The sequence below is a fragment of the Nicotiana tabacum genome, chromosome 13 (genome assembly GCF_000715075.1).
Source record: "Nicotiana tabacum cultivar K326 chromosome 13, ASM71507v2, whole genome shotgun sequence".
In the NCBI taxonomy this organism is placed as follows: domain Eukaryota; kingdom Viridiplantae; phylum Streptophyta; class Magnoliopsida; order Solanales; family Solanaceae; genus Nicotiana; species Nicotiana tabacum.
In genome coordinates, this window is record NC_134092.1 from 12,186,891 (window position 1) to 12,214,010 (window position 27,120).

At 37.8% G+C, this 27,120-nt stretch overlaps 1 protein-coding gene and 1 long non-coding RNA gene across 2 annotated transcripts; one reads left to right on the top strand and one right to left on the bottom strand.

Annotated features, from left to right (window-relative positions):
• Positions 1-17,055: 17,055 nt before the first annotated feature.
• Positions 17,056-18,929, top strand: LOC107792087 (uncharacterized). The gene is made up of 2 exons (XM_016614274.2): positions 17,056-17,465; positions 18,630-18,929. The coding sequence occupies exons 1-2, from the start codon at positions 17,195-17,197 to the stop codon at positions 18,809-18,811; spliced, it is 453 nt and encodes a 150-aa protein (XP_016469760.1). The 5' UTR covers positions 17,056-17,194; the 3' UTR covers positions 18,812-18,929.
• Positions 18,930-20,384: 1,455 nt separating this feature from the next.
• Positions 20,385-22,549, bottom strand: LOC107792088 (uncharacterized). The gene is made up of 2 exons (XR_001649443.2): positions 22,411-22,549; positions 20,385-20,888 (listed from the first exon to the last, which is right to left on the bottom strand). It is a non-coding gene; the product is annotated as an uncharacterized LOC107792088 (long non-coding RNA).
• Positions 22,550-27,120: the final 4,571 nt, after the last annotated feature.

Here is a 27,120-nt window from a genome sequence, read left to right on the forward strand (position 1 = left end):
GCTCAAGACAACATTGACTACAGCACCAGTGTTAGTGTTGCCTTCCAATTCAGGGATGTATATAGTGTATTGCGACCCTTCACACATTGGTTTGGGTTGTGTATTAATGCAGGAGGGGCGAGTTATTGCATATGCCTCACGTCAGTTGAAACCCCACAAGAAGAATTACCCGGTACATGATTTGGAGTTAGATGCAATTGTTCACACTCTTAAGATTTGGAGGCATTATCTTTATGGGGTGTCTTTTGAGGTTTACACAGATCATCACAGTTTGCAGCATTTATTCAAGCAGGGGGAACTAAATTTGAGGCAGCGCAGATGGCTTGAGTTACTAAAAGATTATGATATCACTATCATGTATCGTCCGGGCAAAGCAAATATAGTTGCAGATGCCTTGAGTAGAAAGGCGGAGAGTATGGGTAGTTTGGCTTTCATTTCAGCAAAGGAGAGGCCATTAGCTTTGAATATTCAGTCCTTGGCTAACAGAGTTCTGAGGCTGCATATTTCAGAGCCCAACCGAGTTCTTGCATGTGTTGTGTCCCAATCTTCATTATTTGAGCAGATCAAGGCTCGCCCGTATGATGATCCACACTTAATAGTCCTTCGAGAAACGGTACTACGGGGTGGTGCCAAGGAAGTTACTATTGGCGCGGATGGTGTTCTGTGACTCCAGGATCGTCTATGTGTTCCTAATGTGGATGGACTAAGGAAAAGCATTCTAGAGGAGGCATACGGTTCTCGGTATTCTATTCATCCAGGTGCTACAAAGATGCATTATGACTTGAGGCAGCATTATTGGTGGCGGCGGATGAAAAAGGACATAGTCGAATATGTAGCTAGGTGTCTAAATTGCCAGCAAGTTAAATTTGAGCACCAGCGGCCAGGTGGTCTACTTCAGCAGATGACTATACCGGAGTGGAAATTGGAACGCATTACTATGGACTTTGTAGTTGGGTTGCCGCGGACCTTGCAGAAGTTTGATGCAGTTTGGGTCATTGTCGACAGGTTGACCAAGTTAGCACACTTTATTCCGGTTGTGACAACGTATGTTTGGCCCAGATTTATATACAGGAGATAGTTCGGTTGCACGGTGTGCCAATTTCCATCATATCAGATAGAGGCCCTCAGTTTACTTCACATTTTTGGAGAGCAGTACAGAGTGAATTGGGGACCCGTGTAGAGCTCAGCACAGCCTTTCATCCGCAAACCGACGGGCAGTCAGAGCAGACAATTCAAATTTTGGAGGATATGCTCAGAGCATGTGTGATTGACTTTGGAGGTCAGTGGGATCATTTCTTGCCTTTGGCTGAGTTTGCTTATAACAACAGTTACCAATTCAGCATGAGATGGCACCATTTGAGGCTTTATATGGTCGGCGATGTCGTTCACCCATCTGATGGTTTGAGCCCAGTGAGGCTAAGTTACATGGTACTGATTTGGTAAAGGATGCCCTGGAAAAGGTAAAATTAATTCAGGAGCGACTTCGTACAGCACAGTCTAGACAAAAAAGTTACGCGGATCAGAAAGCGCGTGATTTATCGTTTATGGTGGTGGGTGAAAAAGTTCTCTTGAAGGTTTTGCCGATGAAGGGAATCATGAGATATCGGAAAAAGGGTAAGTTGAGCCCAAGGTTTATAGGCCCATTTGAGGTGTTGAGACGGGTTTGGGAGGTTTCTTACGAGCTTGCTTTGTCTCCCAGTCTATCGAGAGTTCATCCGCTTTTCCATGTATCTATGCTCCGGAAGTATCATGCCGACCTATCACATGTGTTAGACTTCAGCACAGTTCAGCTAGATAAGAGCTTGGGTATTGAAGAGGAGCCAGTTTCCATTGTTGATAAACAGGTTCGCCAGCTGAGGTCCAAGAAGATTACTGTAGTAAAAGTCCAGTGGAGGGGCCAACCAGTCGAAGAAGCAACTTGGGAGGCCGAGGAGGACATGCTGAGCAGATATCCACAGTTATTTAGCACTCCAGGTATAATTCTAAACTCGTTCAAGGACGAATTTTTATTTAAGATGTGGAGAATGTAATGACCCAACTGGTCATTTTGACTTTTAGAACTCCGTTCCCCTAAATAAAATTTCCCGTATGTGCTTTTATTAATTTATGACTTGCGGGGATAGTTGGTTCGGGATTTGGAAGTATTCCGATTGAAATTGGAACACTTGGTTCCTTAAGTTGGCCTTAAATGCCAAGTTTGACTTTGGTAAACATTTTTAGTAAACGATCCCGGAATTGGGATTTGACGGTTCCAATAGGTTCGTATGATGATTTTGGACTAGGTCGTATGTTCGAATCAGGTTTTGGACAACTCGGGGAGCGTGCGCCCCGGGGGCCTCGAGTGTTAACCGGATGAGGCTCTGATTGATTTTGGACCTTAGAGTAGCAGATGAAGCTTCCAGCTTCTGCTGCAACCACACCTGCGCTTGGCCAATCGCAGGTGCGAGCCCGTAGGTGTGTGAAAAGCACCACAGAAGCAGACTGGGAGCAGATGCGCAGGTACAACTGTAGAAGCGCATCGCAGATGCGATGTACAAGCCGCAGAAGCGGACGGGGAAGGCTTAGGGGGAAGCCGCATCTACGACGCATTTTTCGCAGATGTGGAGCCACAAAAGCGGCTCGCGAGCCGCAGATATGAAAGGGCTATTTGGCGGAACCCTTAAAGAACAGGAAAACATCCATTTTTGCCCATTTCTTTCCATTCTTGGGCGATTTTGGAGCTTTTTGAGAGGGGATTTCAACTAGCAACTTGAAGGTAAGTTAAATCTACACACTTTGAGTTAGATACATAGATTATGGGTAGATTATAACCTGTAAATTGTGAAAATCAAGGGTTAGAGAAAAAGAAAACCTAGATTTGTATAAAAATGGGAGTTTAACCACTAAAATGGTTATGGAATTGGATGGAAATTGTATATTTGAATTCTTGAGATTATGGGTAACGATTTCTTCCGAAAATTTTTAGAATCCGGGAAGGTGGGCCCGGGGTGAATTTTTGGAATTTACCATTTTGGGTTGGATAATTAATTTAATAGCCTAATTTTGAATTATTGAGCATGTATTAATTATTTTATATAACATTTGGATAGTTTCGGATTTTTCGGCACCGAATTGGGACTTTTACACGACATCGTGATCGGAAGTGGGCTTTGAGACAAGGTAAGTTTCTTGCCTAACCTTGTAAAAGGGAATTTACCCCATAGGTGATTCATATTAATAACTGCTGCTAATTGTGGGGGCTACGTACGCACGAGGTGACGAGAGTCCGTGCGTAGCTACTAATTATATTAATGTCCGGGTAGTTTAGGATTCAAATCATGAATTACTTGTGATAATTGCTCTTTTTATTTAATTAAATTACTGGAAATATACTGCAAATTGTTTGAGGAAATAGTAAAAGATCGAAACTTCATATACTCAAATTTTTTTATAAATTATTGAATTGTTAATAGAGATTGAACATCCTACGTGTTAATATTATAATAACGTCTCATTCCGGAGGTTCATAAGAAAATGTCCTTTTCCGTGGAGCGGGCCGAACGCCTCGGCAGTATAGATACATCTATGGATCGCGTCGCACGTCCCTCGGCAGTGTACACGACACTCTAGATCAGGCCTTACGACCTCGGCAGAAATCATGCCTAATAATAATAATTACACGATATCTTGATATTTTAACTGCAACTTATGAAGCTAAATTGATAAATTGGAAATTATTAAAATTTAAGGAATTTATTTATTTCTGCTTGTTTGGAAAATTATCGTTGTTCACCTAAAAATCATGTTTAATTAAATAAATCTATTGTAATATTATTGACCCATAGTGAGTGTCAAAGTCGACCTCTCGTCACTACTTCTTCGAGATTAGGCTTGATACTTACTAGGTACACGTTTTTTGCGTACTCATTCTACGCTTGGTGCACTTTTTGTGCAGGACCCGAGACAGGTACTATCGGAAGACCTATCGGAGCGCATCCACGTTATTCAGAGGCTTAGTGGTGAGCTGCCTTTTTGTGTCATTCTGCAGCAACCAGTGCTTCTTCATGTATTTGTATTCTGTCTATTTAATTTCAGACAGTATTTAGAATTTTGTATAATCTACTAGATGCTCATACACTTGTGACATCAGGTCTTGGCATACACACTAGTAGAATTTTTGGATTTAATTATTTTACTTGGGTTTTAATTTATCTTATTTCTCACATTATCTTAATTTTATGCAAGTACTCCTAGTTTTATTACTCGGATACTTTTTAAAGAAATAAATATATGTTTAAATCATTAGTTGGCTTGCCTAACTGGGATGTTGGGCACCATCACGGCCTATAGGTGAGTTTGGGTCGTGACAGATAGAAAGGAAGAAAGGAGAATATTGAAAGAAAATGAAAAAAAAAATTTAGTGGTAAAAAACACTAAGGCGCGTGTTCTCCACCACACAACATAGATGTGGTTGTGACATTTTAAGGGAAATTTATTCCATTTTAAAATAGTTTTAGGGGGGGAGGATAGGACCCCCGCAAAGTTTAAATTTGTAATTGGAAATACGGCTATAAGTCAGGGGGTACTTATGCATTTTCCCTATTTAGTTTTAAAGATGTACATTAAAATAATCTAATAATCATTCTAACCATAACTAAAAGATATATTTGTAGGAAAGTAATTAATTTCCATCTTTGGTAATAAATAATTTAGATTCCTCCAAAATAAATTTTAACCTTTTTTAAAGTTATAAACTTCAGCATTAATTTTAAGTCTCTAGTGTTAGTAAGAAATCTTGTTTGAAATTCTAAATTTCAGTAATAAGTCAATTATATAAAATTTTAATTTAATTCCAAATTATTTTAAATGTTCATCAAGGTAAGATAACATGTTATAACAAGTTACTTACCATTTATTTTGGACTACCAATCAATACATTATAAATAAATTTATTTGCAATTATCTTTTAAGTGACTTGATGTGAACATCGAATTTTTAACCATGCTTGAATATTTACCACTCATCTCACCAATACCGCACTTCTCACTCCATCTTTCCCGCTTCCATCTTTCCACGCGTGTCCCCACTCTATTTTCCATTGCCCCCACTCTTTGTCCCCACTCCACTTTCCCTTGTCCCCCACTCCTTATCCCCCATGCTTGTCCCCCCACTCACAACCCAGATATCCCCATTTTTCCTTCAAGTAAAGACACACACTCAAAGGAGGGGGGTTGGTCTCCCTTAACCAAATAAAAAGGCAGCCATAACCTCCTCTAAAAAATGCCCCGAAATCCATCCTCAAAGGACCCACAAAATCGGCCCCTATTTTCTACTCAAAAAAAGAAGCAAAAACAGCTCTCAAACCGACCAAAAAATAGCCAAAACACAACTAAAATTGCTCCCTAAAACCAGATCAAATTCCACACCAAATGGGTAGCAAAAACAACTGCGAACAGCTATAAAAATGACCTCGAATCTGTCCCAAAACACCAGCACCAAAAACTGATTGAACACTATCAAAATCCGATCCCATAACAGCCCCAAATCAGCTGCAAAATCCAGCCCAAGAGAGCTGCAAAATCCAGTCCAAGAGAGCAGCAAAATAAGCTGCGAATCTGCTGAAAAAACTATCAAAAACCACCAGCAAAGCACCTCATTTTCAACCCCAAAGCGCTGTAAAAAATGCAGCAGTTCACCTCCCAAAAAAACCTTTAAATACCACCCAAAAGCAGCTAAACATTCACCACCAAACATCCATAAAAACGCCACAAAACAACAGCATCAAGAGTTGAGTTCGAGGGCGCCGTTCGAAAGATCCGGTCGTCGGTTCCGGTTGAGGTCGCCGTCGAGGTCGTCACACGATAGCAACTCTGGTCTCAATGAGCCAGTCAGATTTTGATTTTTAGCATGTGAGGTGATTTTGACTCTAAGGAAGATTCATTTCTCACCTTTTTACTTGATTAATTTATAATTGGAAGTCCTATGTCGTGAATCTTGAAGCTAAATGAAGTTATGTTTCCCTGATGAGCGTGCTTGTCTGCTTTAATATTTCCTTTTATGTGGACTTCATCTCTACTGCATTATTTAAGCTACGTTAATAAAAAATTGGTATAAGTTGGTTAGTTTGTGCTATAGTACTTTTTGCTAAAAAAAAATATTTTTGTAATTTGTCTTATGGGTTGATGCAAGGCTGAGTATGATTTAGGACTTGGGCAAAATACTTACGATAATAAAATAGGCCCAACATCTCAATAACAAATATTGGAGCTAACTTAGTATCTAAAGTAAGCTAATCGACCTTTCATAACTAATTTACTACATTTCTTCCACAATAAATTTTGTAATCAATGGCCTTGCAATAATCTCAAAATTAGTTTTAAAAATAAAATCTTAATAATAGCTAGTATGCTTTAGGCGCGTATTAATAAATAAATTATCGTGATTATGTACACATTCACGTGACATAATTATAATTTTCAAAATTAAAATTGAAGTATGCGTTCGCGCAGCTTTGAAAAAATAATCTTAGTATAATAAAATATTATTAATTGTGTACACGTACGCGTGACATGATTTTGGCACAATAAACAGAACGGATTCTCACACGTGATTCGTTTCAAAGATAATTACATATTTGAATAAGAAAAGGGGCATAGATAAAATATGGAAACCAATAAAGCATAGTTTATCCAAATTAATTCAAGCCAAGTTGTAGTCAATAAAGCGACCGTGCTAGAACCACGGGACTCGGAGAATGCCTTACACCTTCTCCCCGATCAACAGAATTCCTTACCCGGACTTTGTTTTCGCAGACCAATAATAATAGAGTTAAACCTTCCTTTGACTAGGGATTCAAATAAAAGGTGACTTGGAACATCCAAAAATCAATTCCAAGTGGTGACTCTGAACAATAAAATAATCCCTACTCAAGTTTGTCACTTTAATTGAAAAAACTCTTTAACCCACAATAATTCATAATACATATCTTTTGTGGGGTAAAAAGGAGTGTAAAAGCTCTGGCGAGTCTGCCGGGGATCATTCAAGAATTCGAGCTTGTACATTGACTTTATTTGGCTTTATCAATTTTTGTATATAACTGTGATCTATTTGGGCCTAATGTGCTACCTGCCTTCTCTTTACCACTTTGATATTGTTGAACTGTATTATAAATTATCTTTTTGCGCACCACCTCTAAGTCTTCTGAATCCAATCTCGGGAATCGCAGATACGCGCCCCATTCTTTTTTGTGATAAAGCCGGTGGGCCTGGGCTCCCGGTGAAGGATTATCAGGCAGCCATGTTTAAGACCGGGGAGGGTCCAATAGTTAAGCCAGAGAAGTATTGCTCCTAGTACGCTACCCCTTCCAAACTCGAGTTGTTCGCTCGTTTTATGGCCAGCCTAGATACACCTCATCCCCTAGGATTTTTAAAACCTAGAAGAACAAGCCATGCTTGGTTATTCCTAGTAGGATCGCTAGTATTGCGTCATGTGCATTTGACTTAGCGAAACTCGACATAGGGGCCGGGGCCGGGTCCGTATAAAACAGGTATCCTTTTTGCGACCATCATGTTCACTTATGTGCTACTTGCTGCATTATTTGGAAGGCTTGCTTGCATTGTTGACTAGTTTTAGAAAATCAGTTGAGCGGAATTGGAAAAAAAAATCTTTCCCCGAGTTTTGTACAAATAATTTTTTTTTACTATAAAAAAAAGTATAAAACAAAAAAAGGAAAAATCAAAAATGGTCAAAATCTATCAAGTCTTGTACCGAACTATGCGGGTCTGATTCTCACCGGATATGAGATACGTAATCAAACATCATCGGTTCCGGCCCCAATTTAAAATAAAATAAATTCAAAAACTATTTTTCCTTTCCTTGATTCCCTCTGTAGAATTCTTTCCTTAGAAAATCTAAAAAAAAATATTAAATTCAAAAATATTTTCCTTCTTTTCCGAAGTCTTTCATTCGAAAAAAAAAAGAACAAAAAAAATTTCAAATCAAAATCCAAAATATTTTTTTTCCTTCTTTAGAATTCCTTCTTTAAAAAAACAAATATAAAAAAAATTCAAATTCCATAAAAAAAAACTCAAAAAAAAAATATTTAGAAGTCTTTATATAAAAAAAAAATGGGTCAGTCTATTCCTGATCTCCTTGAACTACGTAATGATCTGATTTATGCGGCGTCATGATACGTAGGCAATCCCCATTGGATTCGATCATAACCATAAATAAATTGAATGAAAAAATAAACCGAAAAAAAAAAAAGAAAAAAAAATGAGTGAAAAGAAAGAAAAGAGTGACAAAAAAATAACAGAGAAAAACAACAAAAAGAGAAAGAAAAAGAAATCAAGATATGAAAAAAAAATCAAAAAAAAAAAGAAAAAAAAAAGAGCCTCCCTAGAAGGAATCAGTTCACCCCTTTTAGTGAATCATACTTGAGCTTGTTCCAAAAGCTAGTTAGGCTAGGTCTACTGCAGCCAGTAACCCCAAACCGTCCAAACTTTTAGTTCCCCTCGCACCAGGCTAATGCTAGATATAAATACCACTCTGGAATAGTTGGACATGATACAGAAGACTGTTGGACTCTTAAGAGAGCAGTGAAAGACCTCATCGTGGTCAAGGCAATAATGCTTAGGGATGAAGAGGCCCCTAATATGATGAACAATCCTCTGCCTACTCACACCAATGGGTCAGTAGTTGGAATGATCTGTTGCTCCGGCACTAAAGGCCATTGCAGCCATTGCCGAGACAGAAGAAAAACCAAAAAACGGCCGCCAAGCCTGAAAGTCACCCATCAGACGGGAGTCTCGGTAGCCAGTCTTGCTATCCTTTCTGTGTTCGGATTATCGCAGAGTGTGATCCGGATGTTTTACCTTATTGTCTTACTTTCCAATGTAAACCCTTCTATCTTTAAAATTCAAAAGAAAAAAAATCAAATAAAATAAAATAAAAATCAAATAAAATTAATATTTCGTTGTCCAAGAATGTATCTTTTCTTAATCTTGTCACTTTTCTTATTCTCTTTTCAGTTCTGTTAATGCAGATTTTAATGACATGACATGCTTGCGGATTTCATGCCCAGATCCTAAAATGCTGTCAGACTTTGAAATAATGATTCAAGAGTCAGAATGCAATGAAGATAAGTTTAAGGAAATAAAACAAAGAATCAGAACAACTAAGGAAAAATTGGCTCCAAATTGGAAAGGTCCATACATTGTAACAAGAGTATTGCCAAAAAAGAGCGTTATACCTGGGAAACATCGAAGGAAATGTCCCTGAAACAATTGTCAATGCAAGTGCAGTCAAAAGGTACTATGCTTGATCCTCTATATAGCATTAATGTTCTCCGGTTGGGATGAAGAAGGCTTTCTTTCTCACTATCTAAATATTCAACCATTTGCAAACCCTTTGAGACGGATCCTTTTTTTTTTAATTACCCTCTTTGGAACCTGGAAGTTATTATTGAAAAAAAAATGAATGAAAAAAAAAAGAAAAAAAAAAAGAGATGTAGAAAAGACAAAAAAAATGAAATGAAAAAAAAAGAGGAAAAAGGAAAGGAAAAAAAAGAGCAAAAAAACCAAACAGAAGAAAAAGCAAAAGAAAAATATAAAAAATAAAGTTCCTTGAACTACGTTCTTGATTCCGAAATGATACGTAGGCAGCCTCTCTCTCAGGTTCAGTCACACCAAAATAAAAATTCAAATTCCCCCAAAGGTGAAACAGGGGCAGATGTTATAATGGTTCGGCGATGGTTTCGCCTGAAAGGTTCCAAAGTTGTAATTCAATCCAAATTCTTTTTACCCCAAATCATGTTCATGTCCTTCCGATCAATCGACAAAGAGGTCCAAAATGGGAGGATAAATACTTGGATCTGATGCAATCAAATGAGAGAAATAAAATGAGAGACTCTTATTGGTGAAAACCCTCACGGGCATCGTAAGGCGATGGTAAGCAGAGAAATTAAAATGAGAGAATCTTGTTAGTGAAAACTCGCAAAGAGCACTATGAGGCGATGGTGAGAAGAGAAATGAGATAGGTCAGTTGGTAAAAACCCGTGAAGGGCGTCACTGATCGAAAAAGAGGATTCCCACGGTTACTGGCATCGACACAGTCCTGGGCAAGGTTTCTCGGTTTCGAGGCAAAATTTTGATGAATTTCCGAGAGTCGGACGGTTTACATAGATTAGGCATCCAGTACAAAAGTCATGTCATGTTCATTGAAGTCCGCATATACTCCAGATAAGTCCTTCTTTCCTTCCCCTGAAAGGGATATCTCTTGTCTAAATTTATTGTCCATTCCATTGTTTGTTGTTCTTTGAATCCCTTTCGGTCTAACTCTGTTCCAAAACTAAGTCAAAGAAGGGATAGCGAGACTGATTTACAAGGCTTTCATTTGATACAGGCTTATATTTAAGAGGCACTCAGCCTTGGCATGGGCATCAAGTCAACCCCGATTGGCCATGGTGGCTGATGCTTTGAAATCAAAAACTTTCAAAAGGAGGAAATCAAATTGAAAGTGCCTATAAGGCAAAATGAAGTTGAATAGGTTAAGTCCCAAGTTGCTAACCATTTTGGCAAAGTTTGAAAAGCCAAAGGTTCCCCGATGCTCTTAAATTGAAAGTTTTGGAGGAAAGAAGTCGAAAGTGAAATGCCACAAAGGCAAAATAAAGTTGAAAAGGTTAAATCCTACGCGACCAACCGTCATGTAAAAGTTTGAAAAGTCAAAGGCTCTCCGGGGCCAGAAATGCAAGTGGTATTCACGAAACATCTAGTGGCAGGTTAAAATCATCATTAAAAAAATATGGGCACAAAGCCAAGCTGCCAAAGACATCAAGGCACAAACCGACCACCACTTTTAAAACTCACAATTTTTCTTTGTTTGCTGCAAGAACAAAGCAGTGTAGAATGGCTATTCCTAAAGGACAAATGTCACCAAAAGTGAGTTTCGCAAAATCTGTATTTTCTTTTATTTTCAGCATGCATCACTATTACATATTATTTTCGTAGCTTAACCCAGGTAGAACCTTTTCGCCTAGGGGGATTCAGCTCATATTTCTGGGTAAAAGTACTCTTCGCTCAGGTTGTTTTACGTAGCTTAACCCAGGTAGAACTTTTTCGCCTAGGTGGATCCAACTCATAGTTCCAGGTAGAAGTACTCTTCGCCCAGGCTTGCTTTCCGTAGCTTAACTTAGGTAGAACCTTTTCACTTAGGGGGATCCAGCCCAAAGTTCCGGGTAGAAGTACTCTTCGCTCAGGTTGTTTTACGTAGCTTAACCCAGGTAGAACCTTTTCGCCTAGGGGATCCAGCTCATAGTTCCGAGTAGAAGTACTCTTCGCCCAGGCTTGCTTTGCGTAGCTTAAACCAGGTAGAACCTTTTCGCCTAGGGGGATCCAGCTCATAGTTCTGGGTAGAAGTACTCTTCGCTCAGGTTGTTTTACATAGCTTAACCCAGGTAGAAAATTTTCGCCTAAGGGGATCCAGCTTATAGTTCAGGGTAGAAGTACTCTTCGCTCAGGATGTTTTACGTAGCTTAACCCAGGTAGAACCTTTTCGCCTAGGGGGATCCAGCTCATAGTTCCGAGTAGAAGTACTCTTCGCTCAGGATGTTTTACGTAGCTTAACCTAGGTAGAACCTTTTTACCTAGGGGGATCTAGATCATAGTTCCGGGTAGAAGTACTCTTCGCTCAGGTTATTTTTCGTAGCTTAACCCAGGTAGAATGTTTTCACCTATAGGGATCCAGCTCATAATTCCGGGTAGAAGTACTTTTTGCTCAGGATATTTTTCTCAACTTAAACCAGGTAGAACCTTTTCTCCTAGAGGAATCCAACTCATAGTTCCGAGTAGAAGTACTCTTCACTCAGAATGTTTTACGCAGCTTAACCCAGGTAGAGCCTTTTCGCCTAGGAGGATCCAACTCATAATTTCGGTTAGAAGTACTCTTCGCTCAGGATATTTTATGCAGCTTAACCCAGGTAGAACCTTTTCGCCTAGGGGAATCTAGCTCATAGTTCCGGGTAGAAGTACTCTTCGTTCAGGATGTTGTATGCAGCTTAACCCAGGTAGAACCTTTTTCCGTAGGGGGATCTAGCTCATAGTTTGGGGTAGAAGTACTCTTCGTTCAGGATGTTTTATGCAACTTAACCCAGGTAGAACCTTTTCGCCTAAGGGGATCCAGCTCATAGTTTCGGGTAGAAGTACTCTTCGCTCAGGATGTTTTACGCAGCTTAACCCAGGTAGAACCTTTTCGCCTAGGGGGATCCAGCTCATAGTTCCGGGTAGAAGTACTCTTCGTTTAGGATGTTTTACGCAGCTTAACCCTGGTAGAACTTTTTCGCCTATGGGAATCCATCTCATAGTTCCGGGTAGAAGTACTCTTCGCTCAGGATATTTTCCGCAGCTTAACCCAGGAAGAACTTTTTTGCCTATGGGATCCAACTCATAGTTCCGAGTAGAAGTACTCTTCGCCTAGGCTGTTTTTCGCAGCTTAACCCAGGTAGAACCTTTTCGCCTAGGGGGATCCAGCTCATAGTTCCGAGTAGAAGTACTCTTCGCTTAGGATGTTTTACGCAGCTTAACCCTGGTAGAACTTTTTCGCCTATGGGAATCCATCTCATAGTTCCGGGTAGAAGTACTCTTTGCTCAGGATATTTTCCGCAGCTTAACCCAAAAAGAACTTTTTTGCCTAAGGGATCCAACTCATAGCTCCGAGTAGAAGTACTCTTCGCCTAGGCTGTTTTTCGCAGCTTAACCCAGGTAGAACCTTTTCGCCTAGGGGGATCCAGCTCATAGTTCCGGGTAGAAGTACTTTTCACTCAGGATGTTATACGCAGCTTAACCCAGGTAGAACCTTTTCGACTAGGGGATCCAGCTCATAGTTGCGGGTAAAAGTACTCTTCGCTCACGATGTTTTACGCAGCTTAACCCAGGTAGAACCTTTTCGCCTAGGGGGATCCAGCTCATAGTTTCGGGTAGAGGTACTCTTCGCCTAGACTGTTTTACGTAGCTTAACCCAGGTAGAACCTTTTCATCTAGGGGGATCCAGCTCATATTTTCGGGTAGAAGTACTCTTCGCTCAGGTTGTTTTACCTAGCTTAACTCAGGTAGAACTATTTTGCCTAGGAGGATCCAACTCATATTTCCGGGTAGAAGTACTTTTCGCTTAGGTTGTTTTACGTAGCTTAACTTAGGTAGAACAGTTTCGCCTAGGGGGATCCAGCTCATAGTTGCGGGTAGAAGTACTCTTCGCTCAGGCTCTTTACGTAGCTTAACTCGGGTAGAATTATTTCGCTTAGGGGGATCTATCTTATAGTTCCAGGTAGAAGTACACTTGATCCAGGCTTGCTTTTCGTAGTTTAACCTAGGTAGAACCTTTTCGCTTAGGGGATTCAGCATTTTATCAGTAATACAGGATACCAACCCCCGATTATATTTCCTTTTCAGTAATACAGGGCGACAACCTCTGGTTACATTTCCTTTTCAGTAATACAGGGTACCAATCCCTGGTTACATTTGCTTTTTAGTAATACAGAGCACCAACTCCTGGTTATATTTTCTTTTTAGTAATATAGAGTGCCAACTCCTAGTTACATTTTCTTTTCAGTAATACAGGGTACCGACCCCTGGTTACATTCCTTTTCTATAATATAGAGTACCAATCCCTGATTACATGTCCTTACCAGTATAGGGTACACCAATCCGTAGCTATGGTTTTCAAATATAGGGTCTCCACTCCTTTTTCAGTAATTCAAGGCACCAACTCCTGATTACATTCTTTTTCCATAATACAGGGTACCAACCCTTGGTTACAGTTCCTTACCAGTATAGGGTACACCAATCCCTAGCTATATTTTCTAACATAGAGTCTTCACTCCCTAGTTGATGTGAGCTTAAATGCAGGGTACACCACTCCCTGATCTCCTTAGTAGTATAGGATACACCAATCCCTAACTATGTTTTCCAACATAGGGTACACCACGCCCTTGTTGATTTGATTTTAAATGAAGGGTAACCACTCCCTGATATCATTGTCAATAGAGGGTATACCATTCCCTGACCATATTTTCTCAACATAAGGTACACCAATCCTTAGTTGAGGCATCATTTAGACAATCAGGGTACACCATTCCCAAAGAATAATGTTTTTCCAAGGTACACATATCCCGACCTTTTATTGCTTTCAATAATGAAGTAGTATAGAGTTTTATTATAAATAACTCACGAAATTTTCCTAGTGAAAATTAGGGCAGAAAATTTTTGTTTGTTTGTTTTGGTGTCTGAGCAGGTTTTTAAGGCACATGGTTCAAGATGACCAAAAGAAGAAGTCTCAATCCAGAATAAATAAAGAAAAGAAAAAAGAAGTGAATCAAAAATGAAGAAGTGACCGAAAAGATATGGACTGCTCAAGACATGATTGAAGTCACGAGCATTGCACTTCCCGTTTTGATTAGAAGAAGCCATAGAAGAATGAATTAGCACCCACAACTAGCAAGCATCAAGGTTCAAATCAGGGTCTGCGTGAAGAACCCGTCAAGATTCAAGTTTTAGAAGACTTATAAATAGGAATCTCGTAACTATAGCGGATAGGCTTGTTTAGTTTCTTTTGATTTTGATGTAATAACAGGACTACAGATCGGAGCCTCGACAGAACCTCACTTGACTCTCCAACTCAGCATTCTATCATTTTCCTTGAACTACACGCGACTTGATTCTCCTATAACCCGAAATATGTAGGTTGTCCAAACCAGAACTCAGTTGCTCCCTATATTTTATTTCTTTTCCTTTTGAATAATGGTTTGGTCAAAAAATTACTCACATAGCTCACTTTGTCTTTGTCTGAAAACTTCTCATGTTTTCAAGCAAAGAGGGGCATGCTATGAGACCTAATATTTGACCATGCTTGAATTTTTACCACTTATCTCACCAATACCTCACTTCTCACTCCATCTTTCCCGTTTATATCTTCCCACGTGTGTCCCCACTCCACTTTTCCCTGCCTCCTACTCTTTGTCCCCACTCCACTTTCCCTTGTCCCCCACTCCTTGTCCCCCATGCTTGTCCCCCCACTTACAACCCACATATCCTCATTTTTCCTTCAAGTAAAGACACACACGCAAAGGAGGGGGTTGGTCTTCCTTAACTAAAATAATGGCAGCCATAACCTCCTCTAAACAATGCCTCGAAATCCATCATCAAAGGACCCACAAAACCAGCCCCTGTTTTCTTTTCAAAAAAAGCAACAAAAACATCTCTCAAATAAACCAAAAAATTAGCCAAAACACAGATGAAATTTTTCCCTAAAACCAGCTCAAATCCCACCCCAAACGGGCAGCAAAAACAACTGCGAACAGCTGCAAAAACGACCTCAAATTTGTCCCAAAAAACCAACACCAAAAACCGATTGAACACTATCAAAATCCGGTCCCATAACAGCCCCAAATCAGCTGCAAAATCCAGCCCAAGAGAGTAGCAGAATAAGCTGTGAATCTTCTGAAAAAGCTGTCAAAAACCACCAGCAAAGCACCTCATTTTCAACCCCAAAGCGCTGTCAAAAATGCAACAGTTCACCTCCCTAAATAACCTTTAAATACCAACCAAAAGCAGCTAAAAATTCACCACCAAATAGCCATGAAAACACCACAAAACAGCAGCATCAAGAGTTGAGTTCGAGGGCACCGTTTGAAAGATCCGGTCGTCGGTTCCGGTTGAGGTCGCCGTCGAGGTCGTCGCACGATAGCAACTTTGGTCTCAATGTGCCAGTCAGATTTTGATTTTTAGCATGTGAGGTGATTTTGACTCTAAAGAAGGTTCATTTCTCACATTTTTATTTGATTAATTTATGATTGGAAGTCCTATGTCGTGAATCTTGAAGCTAGATGAAATTATGTTTCCCTGATGAGTGTGCTTGTCTGCTTTAATATTTCCCTTTATGTGGACTTCATCTCTACGCATTATTTAAGCTATGCTAATGAAAATTTGTTATAAGTTGGTTAGTTTGTGTTATAGTGCTTTTTGCTAAAACAATCATTTTTGTAATTTGTCTTATAGGTTGTTGCAAGGCTGAGTATGATTTTGGACTTGGGCCAAATAATAATAAATGTGGCCCAGCAGTTCAATAACAAATAGTGGAGCTAACTTAGTATCTAAAGTAAGCTAATCTACCTTCCATAACTAATTTACTACATTTCTTCCACAATAAATTCCGTAATCAATGGCCTTGCAATAATCTCAAAATTAGTTTTAATTTTTTTTAATAATCGCTAGTATGCTTTAGGCGCGTATTAATAAATAAATTATCGTGATTATGTACACATTCACGTGACATAATTATGAATTCCAAAATTAAAATTAAAGTATGCGTTCGCGCAACTTTGGGAAAAACAATCTTAGTATAATGAAATATTATTAATTGTGTACACGTACGCGTGACATGATTTTGGCACAATAAACAGAACGGATTCACACACGTGATTCATTTCAAAGATAATTATATATTTTAATAATAAAAGCGGACATAGTAAATATGGAAACCAATAAAGCATAGTTTATCCAAATTAATTCAAGCCAAGTTGTAGTCAATAAAGCGACCGTGCTAGAACCACGGGACTCGAGGAATGCCTTACACCTTCTCCCCGGTCAACAGAATTCCTTACCCGGACTTATTTACGCAGACCAATAATAATAGAGTTAAACCTTCCTTTGACTAGGGATTCAAATAAAAGATGACTTGGAACACCTAAAAATCAATTCCAAGCGGCGACTCTGAACAATAAAATAATCATTACTCAAGTTTGTCACTTTAATTGGAAAAATTTTTTAACCCATGACAATTCATAACAAATATCTTTTGTGGAGTAAAAAGGAGTGTGGCACTTGATTGTGTAATACTTAAGCTATATTCTCCGTAATTGTCTTTTATTTAGTTACCATATTGACATTGATTGTCATAATCTCAAAATTTCCATTAGCAATTCCAGATAACCCCAAATTTCATGGTAACTATAACAAAAACTTCATTATAAACTTAAAAGAATTAGTCCAAAGTCTGAACAATGACTAGAAAAAGTCCTCCGTTCAAGATCCCCTACTACATTGATTTCGCCTTTCTTTGTGCTCTCTTATTTTCTTCTTCTTCTTCTTCTCCAACATTTACTCATCTCAAATTTAACACATTCGACGTAAAAGGGAAACTATAGCTTATCATTAAAAATTAAAAGATGTATAGATCATCGAGTACAACTCGAGTTTCAGACGATTATTTCAATAGCTATTATTCTTCTTCGTCAAATTCATCACCCTCACAAAAGGTGTCTCCAGTACTAAGAGCTTTGTCTTTGGAAACTAATGAATTATTACCAATACATGAACCACTTTCGGATATTGCTAAGAAGGAAAAATCTCGTGCCAAATTTGCAGAAAATGCTGTTCATGTTATACCTTTGGTCTTGCTCTTGTGTGGATTTATCCTATGGTTTTTATCTAATCCAGGTATCTTCTATTCTATTACTCTTTTTTGTGCTAAATTTTTTTAATTTTATTGCGCCGGAAGATTTCCTTTATATACCTGTATTGCCTTTCCATACATGTACTAGTGAATTTTAGTACTTTTTATTCTTTGATTTCTATTACAGGTTATTATTTATTTGGCTTTGGTTATCTTATTTTTCTGATTGTGATTACGGCTTCTTTTTTCAAATTTATTATGATTATGTTTCTCGTGAGCCGAAGGTTTATTAAAAACAGTCTCTCTACTTTCACAAGGTTATGGGTGATAATTTATCCGTACAAATTATGTAGAATAAGACTAAAGTTCACATCTATATTGTATAAACTTCGAGCAATTTGGTCACATCCATTGATTCGTGAAAGAAAATTGTATCCAATGATAATTTAATATGCTAAACACTTGATAATCAATACATTTTCTCAATCCATTTGTCTTAATATATTATAATTTCTTCAGATTCGTTTTAGTGGTAAGTTATTTTTCTCCCATATCTCATCTTAGTAATCATTTGAATTGATCTCTTTCCTGAATCGATTAGACAGATTTCATTTGATTTTTGAACCTCGCCTACGCTGACATGTAATCATATTGTTAACATGTAAACCTTGTAAATCAATGTTTATTAGAGGTATTTTTATTGTAATTGGTATTTATCATAGAATTTTGTTTTTCAATGGATGGTGCAAAAAGATTTTATATACTTATAGTTATAGTTATAGTAATTGACTGGCTCTACAAACTGCTCACCTATTTTTCAAGTTACTAACGCACGCGTCGTAGTTTAAACATTTGCAGTTGGTTGAAAAAAGTGAACTGAATTTTAAACTCATTGTTATATATATAGTACTGTTTTTAGTGTCTAGTGCTACCTTTCCGAGAAGTTTAACAAAATGCAAAGAATATTACTATCTAACCACTAAAGATTATGGTCGGGGTTAAGTAAGCATCTATTTTTAATCAGACATTTCGGGTTCGAATCCTTTTAGGTGGGATGTCCCAAAAAAAAAAAGGAGATCATATATCACAAATCCCATGAGACCTACAAATTTATTTATTGCTCTATTTTCAAGAAATTGTGTATGTAGTTTTAAATACTTTTATTAATCAACTAAAATAAACTTGCTTCTTAATTGTTTATAAAACAGATATTGATGCACCATTGAAAGGTGAAGCAATTGCTGGAAGAATAGAAGGATTAACACTTGATGGAGATCTTGATCCTGATGGCATGCATATTTCAAATTTACCTCTAGAATTGAGTGATGATGATATGATCAAGCAAGATGAAAATCGTCGAACATCTTATATGGAAAATAGATTTCCATAAATGTCTTTTTATATTTTCTTTTTCACTTCTTTTCATATCGAAATTCTCGCCATTTATGTTTTGAGGATTGCTCTTGCCAAAATATATTTGAGCGACGAAGTTATTTGGGATTTCATTATAGTATTTGCTAAGATGGTCTGGTCTTCAATTGACGTTATTATGTGGAAAAGACCTCGAGTTTCTCAAAGAGATATCACTGGTAGTTGACTGGTACTATATTTCTATATTTGACCTATCGATTGAGGAGTGCTTCTTATCGTATTGGTGGTGCCCCTAAATCTAAGCGATGGAAGCCTCACTTTCTTTGTATGCTTTCGCCGCCCGTTATCATAAAATTGTGGTTCCTCGCGCATGAAAGGACTTCACTTAGAAAGTCAAGAAAAGAAAGGATAAAGGATGGTCTACGATCAGGGAATGCCTTTTTTGTTAAAGAGAATTGGCCGTAGAGAGAGCGCTTATCTCTCATAAGAGAAGGAGAGCCACTTTTTTTTTATAGTATATTAATGAGTAGGACTGAAATTCCAAGCGCTCCTAGCTCAGAAACCACACACAGACAAAGACATGGAGTCCCATAAAACTCATAAATAATAGACTAAGAAATATAAGTGACATACACTTCCTGTGTGAAGTTTTCATCTTAATGAATCAAAGCAGTTTGTAAAATGCTACTTTTCTTTCAGGAAAGTCCTATTTCAGGAAAGAATCTGTTGCTTTGAATTTGACAATCCGGTTTACTGTTGCTCTAGTTTTATTTCCAAAAGAAAGAACAAACCATATAATGTATACAAGACTAAATGAATGAAACTTAAACCGTTAGACTGCCAAAACGGTCGGAATGTGGTCAGAAAATACTAATTTCCAACCACATTCAGATCGAAATATCGTAGTCGCAAAATAGCTGGTCTGAAAAGGTTTGCGACCGAATCCGTCCGTAATTTGCGACTACTGCGATCGCAAAGTCAAAGTAGAAAAACGACTAATAAATGTCGCCAACTGTGCGACTGACGCGATCACAAATAATTTAAATTAAATTTTAATTTTATATTGACTTTCCCACTACTTCGGTCGCAAACGGTATATATAATTATAAATATATTTAATCTTTCTCACCGGAGTGATCGCAAATAATATAAAGTATTTTTATTTTATTTCAGTTTTTCCACTACTGTGGTCGCAAAACTAAATTTATTTTGTTTATTTATTTATGTTTTCCACTACTGCGGTCGCAAAACTAATTTTATTTTATTTATTTATTTATGTTTCATACTACTGCAGTCGCAAATCTAATTTAATATTATAATTTTTATTTAATTTTCCTCTACAGCAACCGCAAATGTTGATGAATCTGGAAAATTTGAAGCACTTTGTGACTACCGTGGTCGGAAAACTAGAAATGTTTTGGGAGATTTCAGCTGTTTAAAAGCACTACCACCCGCCAAATCAAATATACAGCAACTAAACAATTAATCCACCATTCCAACCAATCAATCCACTATTTCAACTAATCAAATCCATAAAATACAAACAATTATATAAAACATAAATATTTGTAACTAAAACATCCAAACACAAGTTAAACATTCAAACATCATTCAATCTAGTCTAAAACATTACAATCATAGTCAAATGTAAACCTTACTAAGTCTAAACATCCAATCACAACAAATAATAATGTCTCAAACATCACAACCACAACAAACTAAAACTCATCATCCCTGTCATCCTCGTCATTCAAAGGATCAAATGGACGTTTGCTCATAAATTTCTCCACTAAACTCCGCAATTTGTTAAAATTTGCGCGATCTTCTTTCCGTTCCTCCTTCAACTCTTCAATTTCTTTTCGTAATGCTTCCACCTCTTCGTGATTCTGCGAATAACTCGCATCACCAGACAACAATATCGTAGAACGACCTACGGAATATTGTGATCCAAAACCGTAGGTTCTACCTTTCTTTGCGCCACCAACCACCTGCGTCCATATTGAAGCTACATCATTGAGTGACACTTGGGTTGAGCTACCATCCTCGGAATCGGGTTGACGTTGACGTCATTCCTCAAAACGTTTTTGATAGGCTTCCTGAAATTAAAATATTCAGCATTAAATTATGTTATACTAATAGCCTATGGGCATATGCAGTCTTCAAAACATATTAGCTTCCTCTACTACCATATACCATGTTTCCTTTTGTCACAGCTCAACCTCGATCTATGGCCTTCTTCATGCATCTCAAGTGTCAAAATATTGAATAGGTGATAAGACAAGATAGAAAAACAGTGAACTGAAGCTAAAAGGTACATGGCTTTTTAAATCTTACAATACATTCCATGTATTCCTTCTATCCAATTAAGCTCTGGCAACTATAACTCTAAGAAATGGTTAGGATTACAAAAATCAAGTCTAATTAATAGTCTCCAGTTGCGATATAAGTACCTGACATTACATAATTAAGTAAATGAAATAGAAACTAATAAAGATAGTTGCTCAGAATGCAATGCATGTGTTTGAGCAAACTGGTCTAGTTAATATATTTCGACATGAACTTTACTAGGAAATGTACACTAAGAATATTTTCTCAATATAGTAACTTTATCACTTTAATTTCTGCAGGAAAGGAACGAAAAGCAAACTAGATCTAAAAATATTACTCTCTCCCATCTCTTCATTCATGAACTGGATATAACGTCTTGACATTATTTATTATTGAAGTAGGTATTCTAATCCATGATTTCAAAACAAGAGTAATTAAGTTAAACCACAACTGGATAGATTTTCTGGTTTAGCTTTGGTGATTAGTTTTAAGCCTATCGGCACCTTGTTTCTCGAAATTATGACTTATTTTAAGTTCTTTTTGTTTAGATATACCTTTGTACCACACTTCAATAAAACTAAAGACTTCTGTAATCTTTTAATAGCACCAGATTTCATCTTTATGTACAAATCAATAGCAGTTAAGAATTTTAATTTTACCATAGTGGACTTAAGTAAACTGTAAAAGGTTGGATAAAAAATACTACCTAAGGTACATTAGCTCTTAGCACAATCTCATAAGTATTTTCTGGAAGATTGCACCATTAGAAATTCAGAACAAATTAAAAATATGGATTCCAACAGAAACACTATCATCTTACAAATGTGAGTAAACTATACTTCGCCTTTCAGTTCCAAATTCCCTTTGTCATCTAATAGATGACCATAAGGTACAAGAAATTGCCATTTTCCCAAAGTCAACAAGACCTAAAAGACAGAAGCTGAACTGGACTGCTAGTCAAATGTAGACAATCACAAAACTAGTGAACCAAACGAAATAATCAGATGCAAAAGAATCCAATAGCATCACAAAGCTCGACAGAAAATTTACATGTACAACTGAAAGATCTTAGCCTTTCTCAAAAAATTAGAATTACCCAATTCAAAAAAAAAACTCCAAATAAAAATCGAAAAGAAAATACAGAGAAGAACCACAGATTCCAACATAAACACATATTAAAAACACATAAAGATTGTACCTTCTAATGAAATTAAAATTATCCATTTAAAGATTGTGCCTTAAAATTGAAGATAGAAAAAATAAAAGCAGAAAAAGGAAAGAGAAACTTACCGTCGCACAGGAGGAGTGGTTAGTGAGAAGAAAGAGAGAGAGTTGAGGAGTGATTAGTGATTTACAGCAGCACAGAAGGAGTGGACGAGAGAACGAAGAACAGCGACCTAACATGTGAAATATCGAGAGAGAGTGAGAGATAAGGGGGAATTGGGGAAATAGGCGGCCTAACATGTGAAATATCGAGAGAGAGAGAGAGAATGGGGAAAATTGGGAAAATAGGGTTTTGGCCTAAAATATTAGATTTAGATTTCTGACTATCGCAAACTCACTTAAATATTCTTTTATCATTTTAATTTTAATTTTGCGATCGAAGCGGTCACTTAGTTGGTCAACTGATAACTTTGACTTTTTATTGTCTGACTGAATTGGTCGCAGAAGTGAAGGCGGGAATTTCACGCGCAGATTTCTCACTGCTTTTGTCCGAATAATAGTTGCATTTCTTCTTCTTTTTTTAAAAGTAATAAAAAATCAATATTTTTTCGACTACTACAGTCGCAAAAGTAGTCCCATTAGCGACGGCTTCATTTTCAGTCAGAAATTTCAGTCACAAATTGATATTTTTCTAGTAGTGTGTCTTATTTTTAGAAACTTTCATTACACTAATTGGAGCATCTTCATATTGTCTCGAGGCCCATTCTTGTGATATTCCCGATAATGTTATATGAGTATATCTAAGATAAGAACCAATTCATGCTCAAATTGTTAAATCAAAATTTACTTTACAGATAATGAAAATAATTAGTTGTACCACAAGATCAATCTAGAACATTGATAAAGAAAAGAGTCAAATGAAACTCCCAAAAGAGTAAGAAAAAGGAATTCAGTGCCCATAACTAAAAAATAAAAAACAGATTAACATAACTGGGTTTTCAATAACAACAATCCTATATATGTAGACCTTCTCCATAACATGAAAAGCTTCAGAGATGCATTTTTATGGTTGACGAAGAGCACTCTCAAGTCTCAAATTTCTTTTTTTTTCCAACATGAAGAATGTAAAGCGTTGCAACAATTCAACTAATGGTTACAATGATTGAATTAATATTAAAATGGGTCATTAAAGTTGCAACGATTGAATTGAAATAATAGGTCATTAAAGTTGCATAAGTGCCTTTTGGGCTACAAAATAGTCTTTCCATATTCCAAGCTTAAGTTTAAACTTCCACAAAAAAAAAATCATCCGATAGTTTGTACATTATTGTGTTGAGTCAAGTGCGTCTAGAAGTCCAAAAGAACTTACTGCACTTCTTGAGAAAAAATTTACATCTAAAGATCTGAAGAATTGGAAGAAGAGAAGGCAAGAGCTGAAGAAAAGAAGTCACTTGGTTGGCAGAAAAAAGAAAATTAACGATGGAGCGAAACCGGCATGATTTTACTACATCGCCTGCATCTATTTTGAGTGCAACGTTTCTTTATGAAACATATGTAAGACTTTTATGAGTCATTCTATATTTCACATATTTTTCTTCTCCATTCTCACCGGTACTTCATCAATGAGCAGTTTATGGCACTATAACAGCGTCAGAGATAAATACATCGATAAATTGTATCATTTTATTGATTTCATATTTTTTTGACAAATGAATGTCTTTAATTTGATAATTTTTGGTTACTTAACTTTTTTGATATCCTACTCTATGGCAATTATCCGACATCGTCATCAAACATCTATAGACGACGCAAACCCGATAATTAGTTAATATGATATCGTGAGGAGCAGATTAGAAAGGAACTTTACCAAGCCAATAGAGTGACTTGCTCTTGCAACAACTTTATTTTGCTTACAAGTGTCACGACCCAAAATCTAACCCGACGTGATGGCGCCTATTGTGGTACTAGGCAAGCCGATCTTTCCCAAATACTTTCAAAATTTAATAGAAATGTATTAAGACATTTAAAATAATTGGAGTTTTTCATAAAACGGGGGTAAAACCCAATTAAAACATAAGTGCGGAAAAATAGCCCGACATCGGGGTGTCACTAAGTCACGAGCATCTAACAACCAATCTAGAAAATATAGTCTACTACAGTCTGTGCCAAATGCCAATACAAGAGAGAAAAGATAATAAGAAATGAGAAACAAGGACTGCGGACGCTGACAGCTACCTCGTAAGTCTCCGATAGCCAGCTCGCGCACGAACTCAGCAACCGCTAGAACCGTACACACATGGATCTGCACATGAAATGCAGGGTGTAGTATGAGTACAACCAACTCAGCAAGTAACAGAATTAAATAAGAAATTGAGAAGCACTGACTAGCTATAAAAATACAGTTCATTTCAAAAAATTTCAGTAAAGAGTGAACATGCTTTCAAATCTGGTGGTGTAAGTCAAATTAGTTCGAGCTCAAGTAAAACAGATATGAATCTTCCAAAAATTCCACTACAACAACAGATAACAACTAAGTGCAAAAATAAAAATAAAAAGCAAGTACAACCTCTCAAGGCAGCAGTCACTCAACTCATCTCAACAGCTCATACTCTTGGCTCTCAGCCCTCAATACACACTCTCAATAAGTACTTGCGCTCACTGGGGGTGTGCAGACTCCGGAGGGGCTCCTTTCAGCCCAAGCGTTATATCGCTGCGGCGTGTAGCCCGACCCAATCATATAAGTAGCCATAAGGCTCGTTGCGGCGTGCAACCCGATCCACAATCCATAAATAGCCATGAGGCTTGTTGCGGCGTGCAACCCGATCCATATAACCTCACATAGCTTACAGCTCGGCACTCAGGCCCTATCTCAGTCACTAACCTCTCCAGCCCCTCGGGCTCACAGAATATCATAATAATCAGCCCAAACAGAGAATACAACAAGTATCAACAATAATTGAGAGGGAACAGAGATGTAACACACAAGTAAGACTGTGACTGAGTACAAGACAACAATTAGCAGTCAATTCAACAAGTATACGACCGTTGCGGGTCCCAACAGTGATATCATATGGCCTAAGCATGGTTTCTAACATGAAAGGCGGTCAATTGCTCAAAGACAAGGAAAAATAAGTAATAACAATGGCTATTCGACTTTACAGTCTCGCGGGACGGACCAAGTCACAATCCCTCACGGTGTACGCTCACACGCCCGTCACCTAGCATGTGCGTCACCTCCAAACACTCACATCATACCAATTCTCGGGGTTTCATACCCTCAAAATCAGATTTAAGACTGTTACTTACCTCAACCCGAGCAAATCTTTACTCCGAAATGTCTTTGCCTCTCAAATCGGTCTCCAAACGTCCCAAATCTAGCTACAAGTAAAACAATACAATCAATATAGGCTAAAGGGATCAATTCTACAAGAAAAGTACTAAATTATAGCCAAAAATCCGAAATTGGCCCGAACCCGGCTCCTAGTCCCACGTCTCGAAATCCGACAAAAGTCACAAAACCCGAAATTTCATTCACTCACGAGTCTAACCATACCAAATGTACTCAAATCCGATAACAAAATCTCATTCAAAACCTTAATATCCCAATTCAAGAGTTCTTCCTCTTTTTCCCAAATTTCTCACCCAAAATTACAAATTAGATGATAAAATTAAAGATAAAATCATGGGATTTAACTAAAACCAAGTAAGAATCACTTACCCCAATCAACTCCATGAAAATCCCTTCAAGAATCGCCCAATTCCGTGTTCTCTAGCTCAAAATATGCAAAATGGGTTCAAACCCTCATTTTTGAAATTAATACTGCCTGCCCAGATATCCTTCATCGCGATCGCGGAAAATTTCTCGCGATCACGAAGCACAACTATGCTGCCCCACATTTTTACCCTACGCGATCGCGGAATCACCCACGCGATCATGGATCACTGCCTTTCATACCTACGCGATCGCATCCTGCCTCATGCGATCACATAGAGTATTGGCCACACATCTCCTCCTACTCAAATCCTTCTACGGGAACGCGGCCTTAGCCACACGTTCGCGAAGCACATCTTCGCACACATACGCGATCGCGTTCCTAATTTTGCGATCGCATAGAACAAACTCACCTCTGCCCCAAATAAGCTTACGCGATCATGAATGAATACATGTGATCACGTACAAGGAAACCAGAACCTTCTCAAACCAGAACTTCAGCTATCAAGCCAAGTCCAAAAATGATCCGTTAAGCATCTGAAACTCACCCGAGGTCCCCGGAACCTCAACCAAACATACCAACCAATCGTAAATACCATACGAACTTAGTCGAGCCTTCAAATCACTCAAAACAACATCAAAACACTAATTACACACTGATTCAAGCATAAAGAACTTCTAAACTTACAAATTCCACAAACGACGCCGAAACCTACCAAACCACGTCCGATTGATCTAAAATTTTTCACACAAGTCATATTCAACATTACGAACCTATTATAACTTCCAAAATCGAAATCTGACCCCGATATTAAAAAGTCAACCCCCGGTCAAACTTCCCAAAATTCGACTTTCCCTATTTCAAGCCTAAATTAGCTACAGACCTCAAATTCACAATCTGGACACGCTCCTAAGTCCAAAATCACCTAACGGAGCTAACGGAATTGACGGAACTCTATTCTAGAGTCATCTTTATACACTTCCGTCTACGATCAAAATCCTAAGACTTAAGCTTCCGTTTTAGGGACTCAGTGTCCCAAAGCACTCCGAAATCAAAAATAAGACCTCTTGTTAAGTCACATAAGCAGAAACAGATACGGGAAAAACAGTGAATATGGGATCGG

Bases quoted from the DNA above. Each gene is read 5' to 3' on its own strand.
- LOC107792087 (XM_016614274.2), top strand. From the start codon at position 17,195: ATGTATAGATCATCGAGTACAACTCGAGTTTCAGACGATTATTTCAAT. The intron at 17,466-18,629 runs GTATCTTCTATT...TTTATAAAACAG, and splicing joins ATGGTTTTTATCTAATCCAG to ATATTGATGCACCATTGAAA.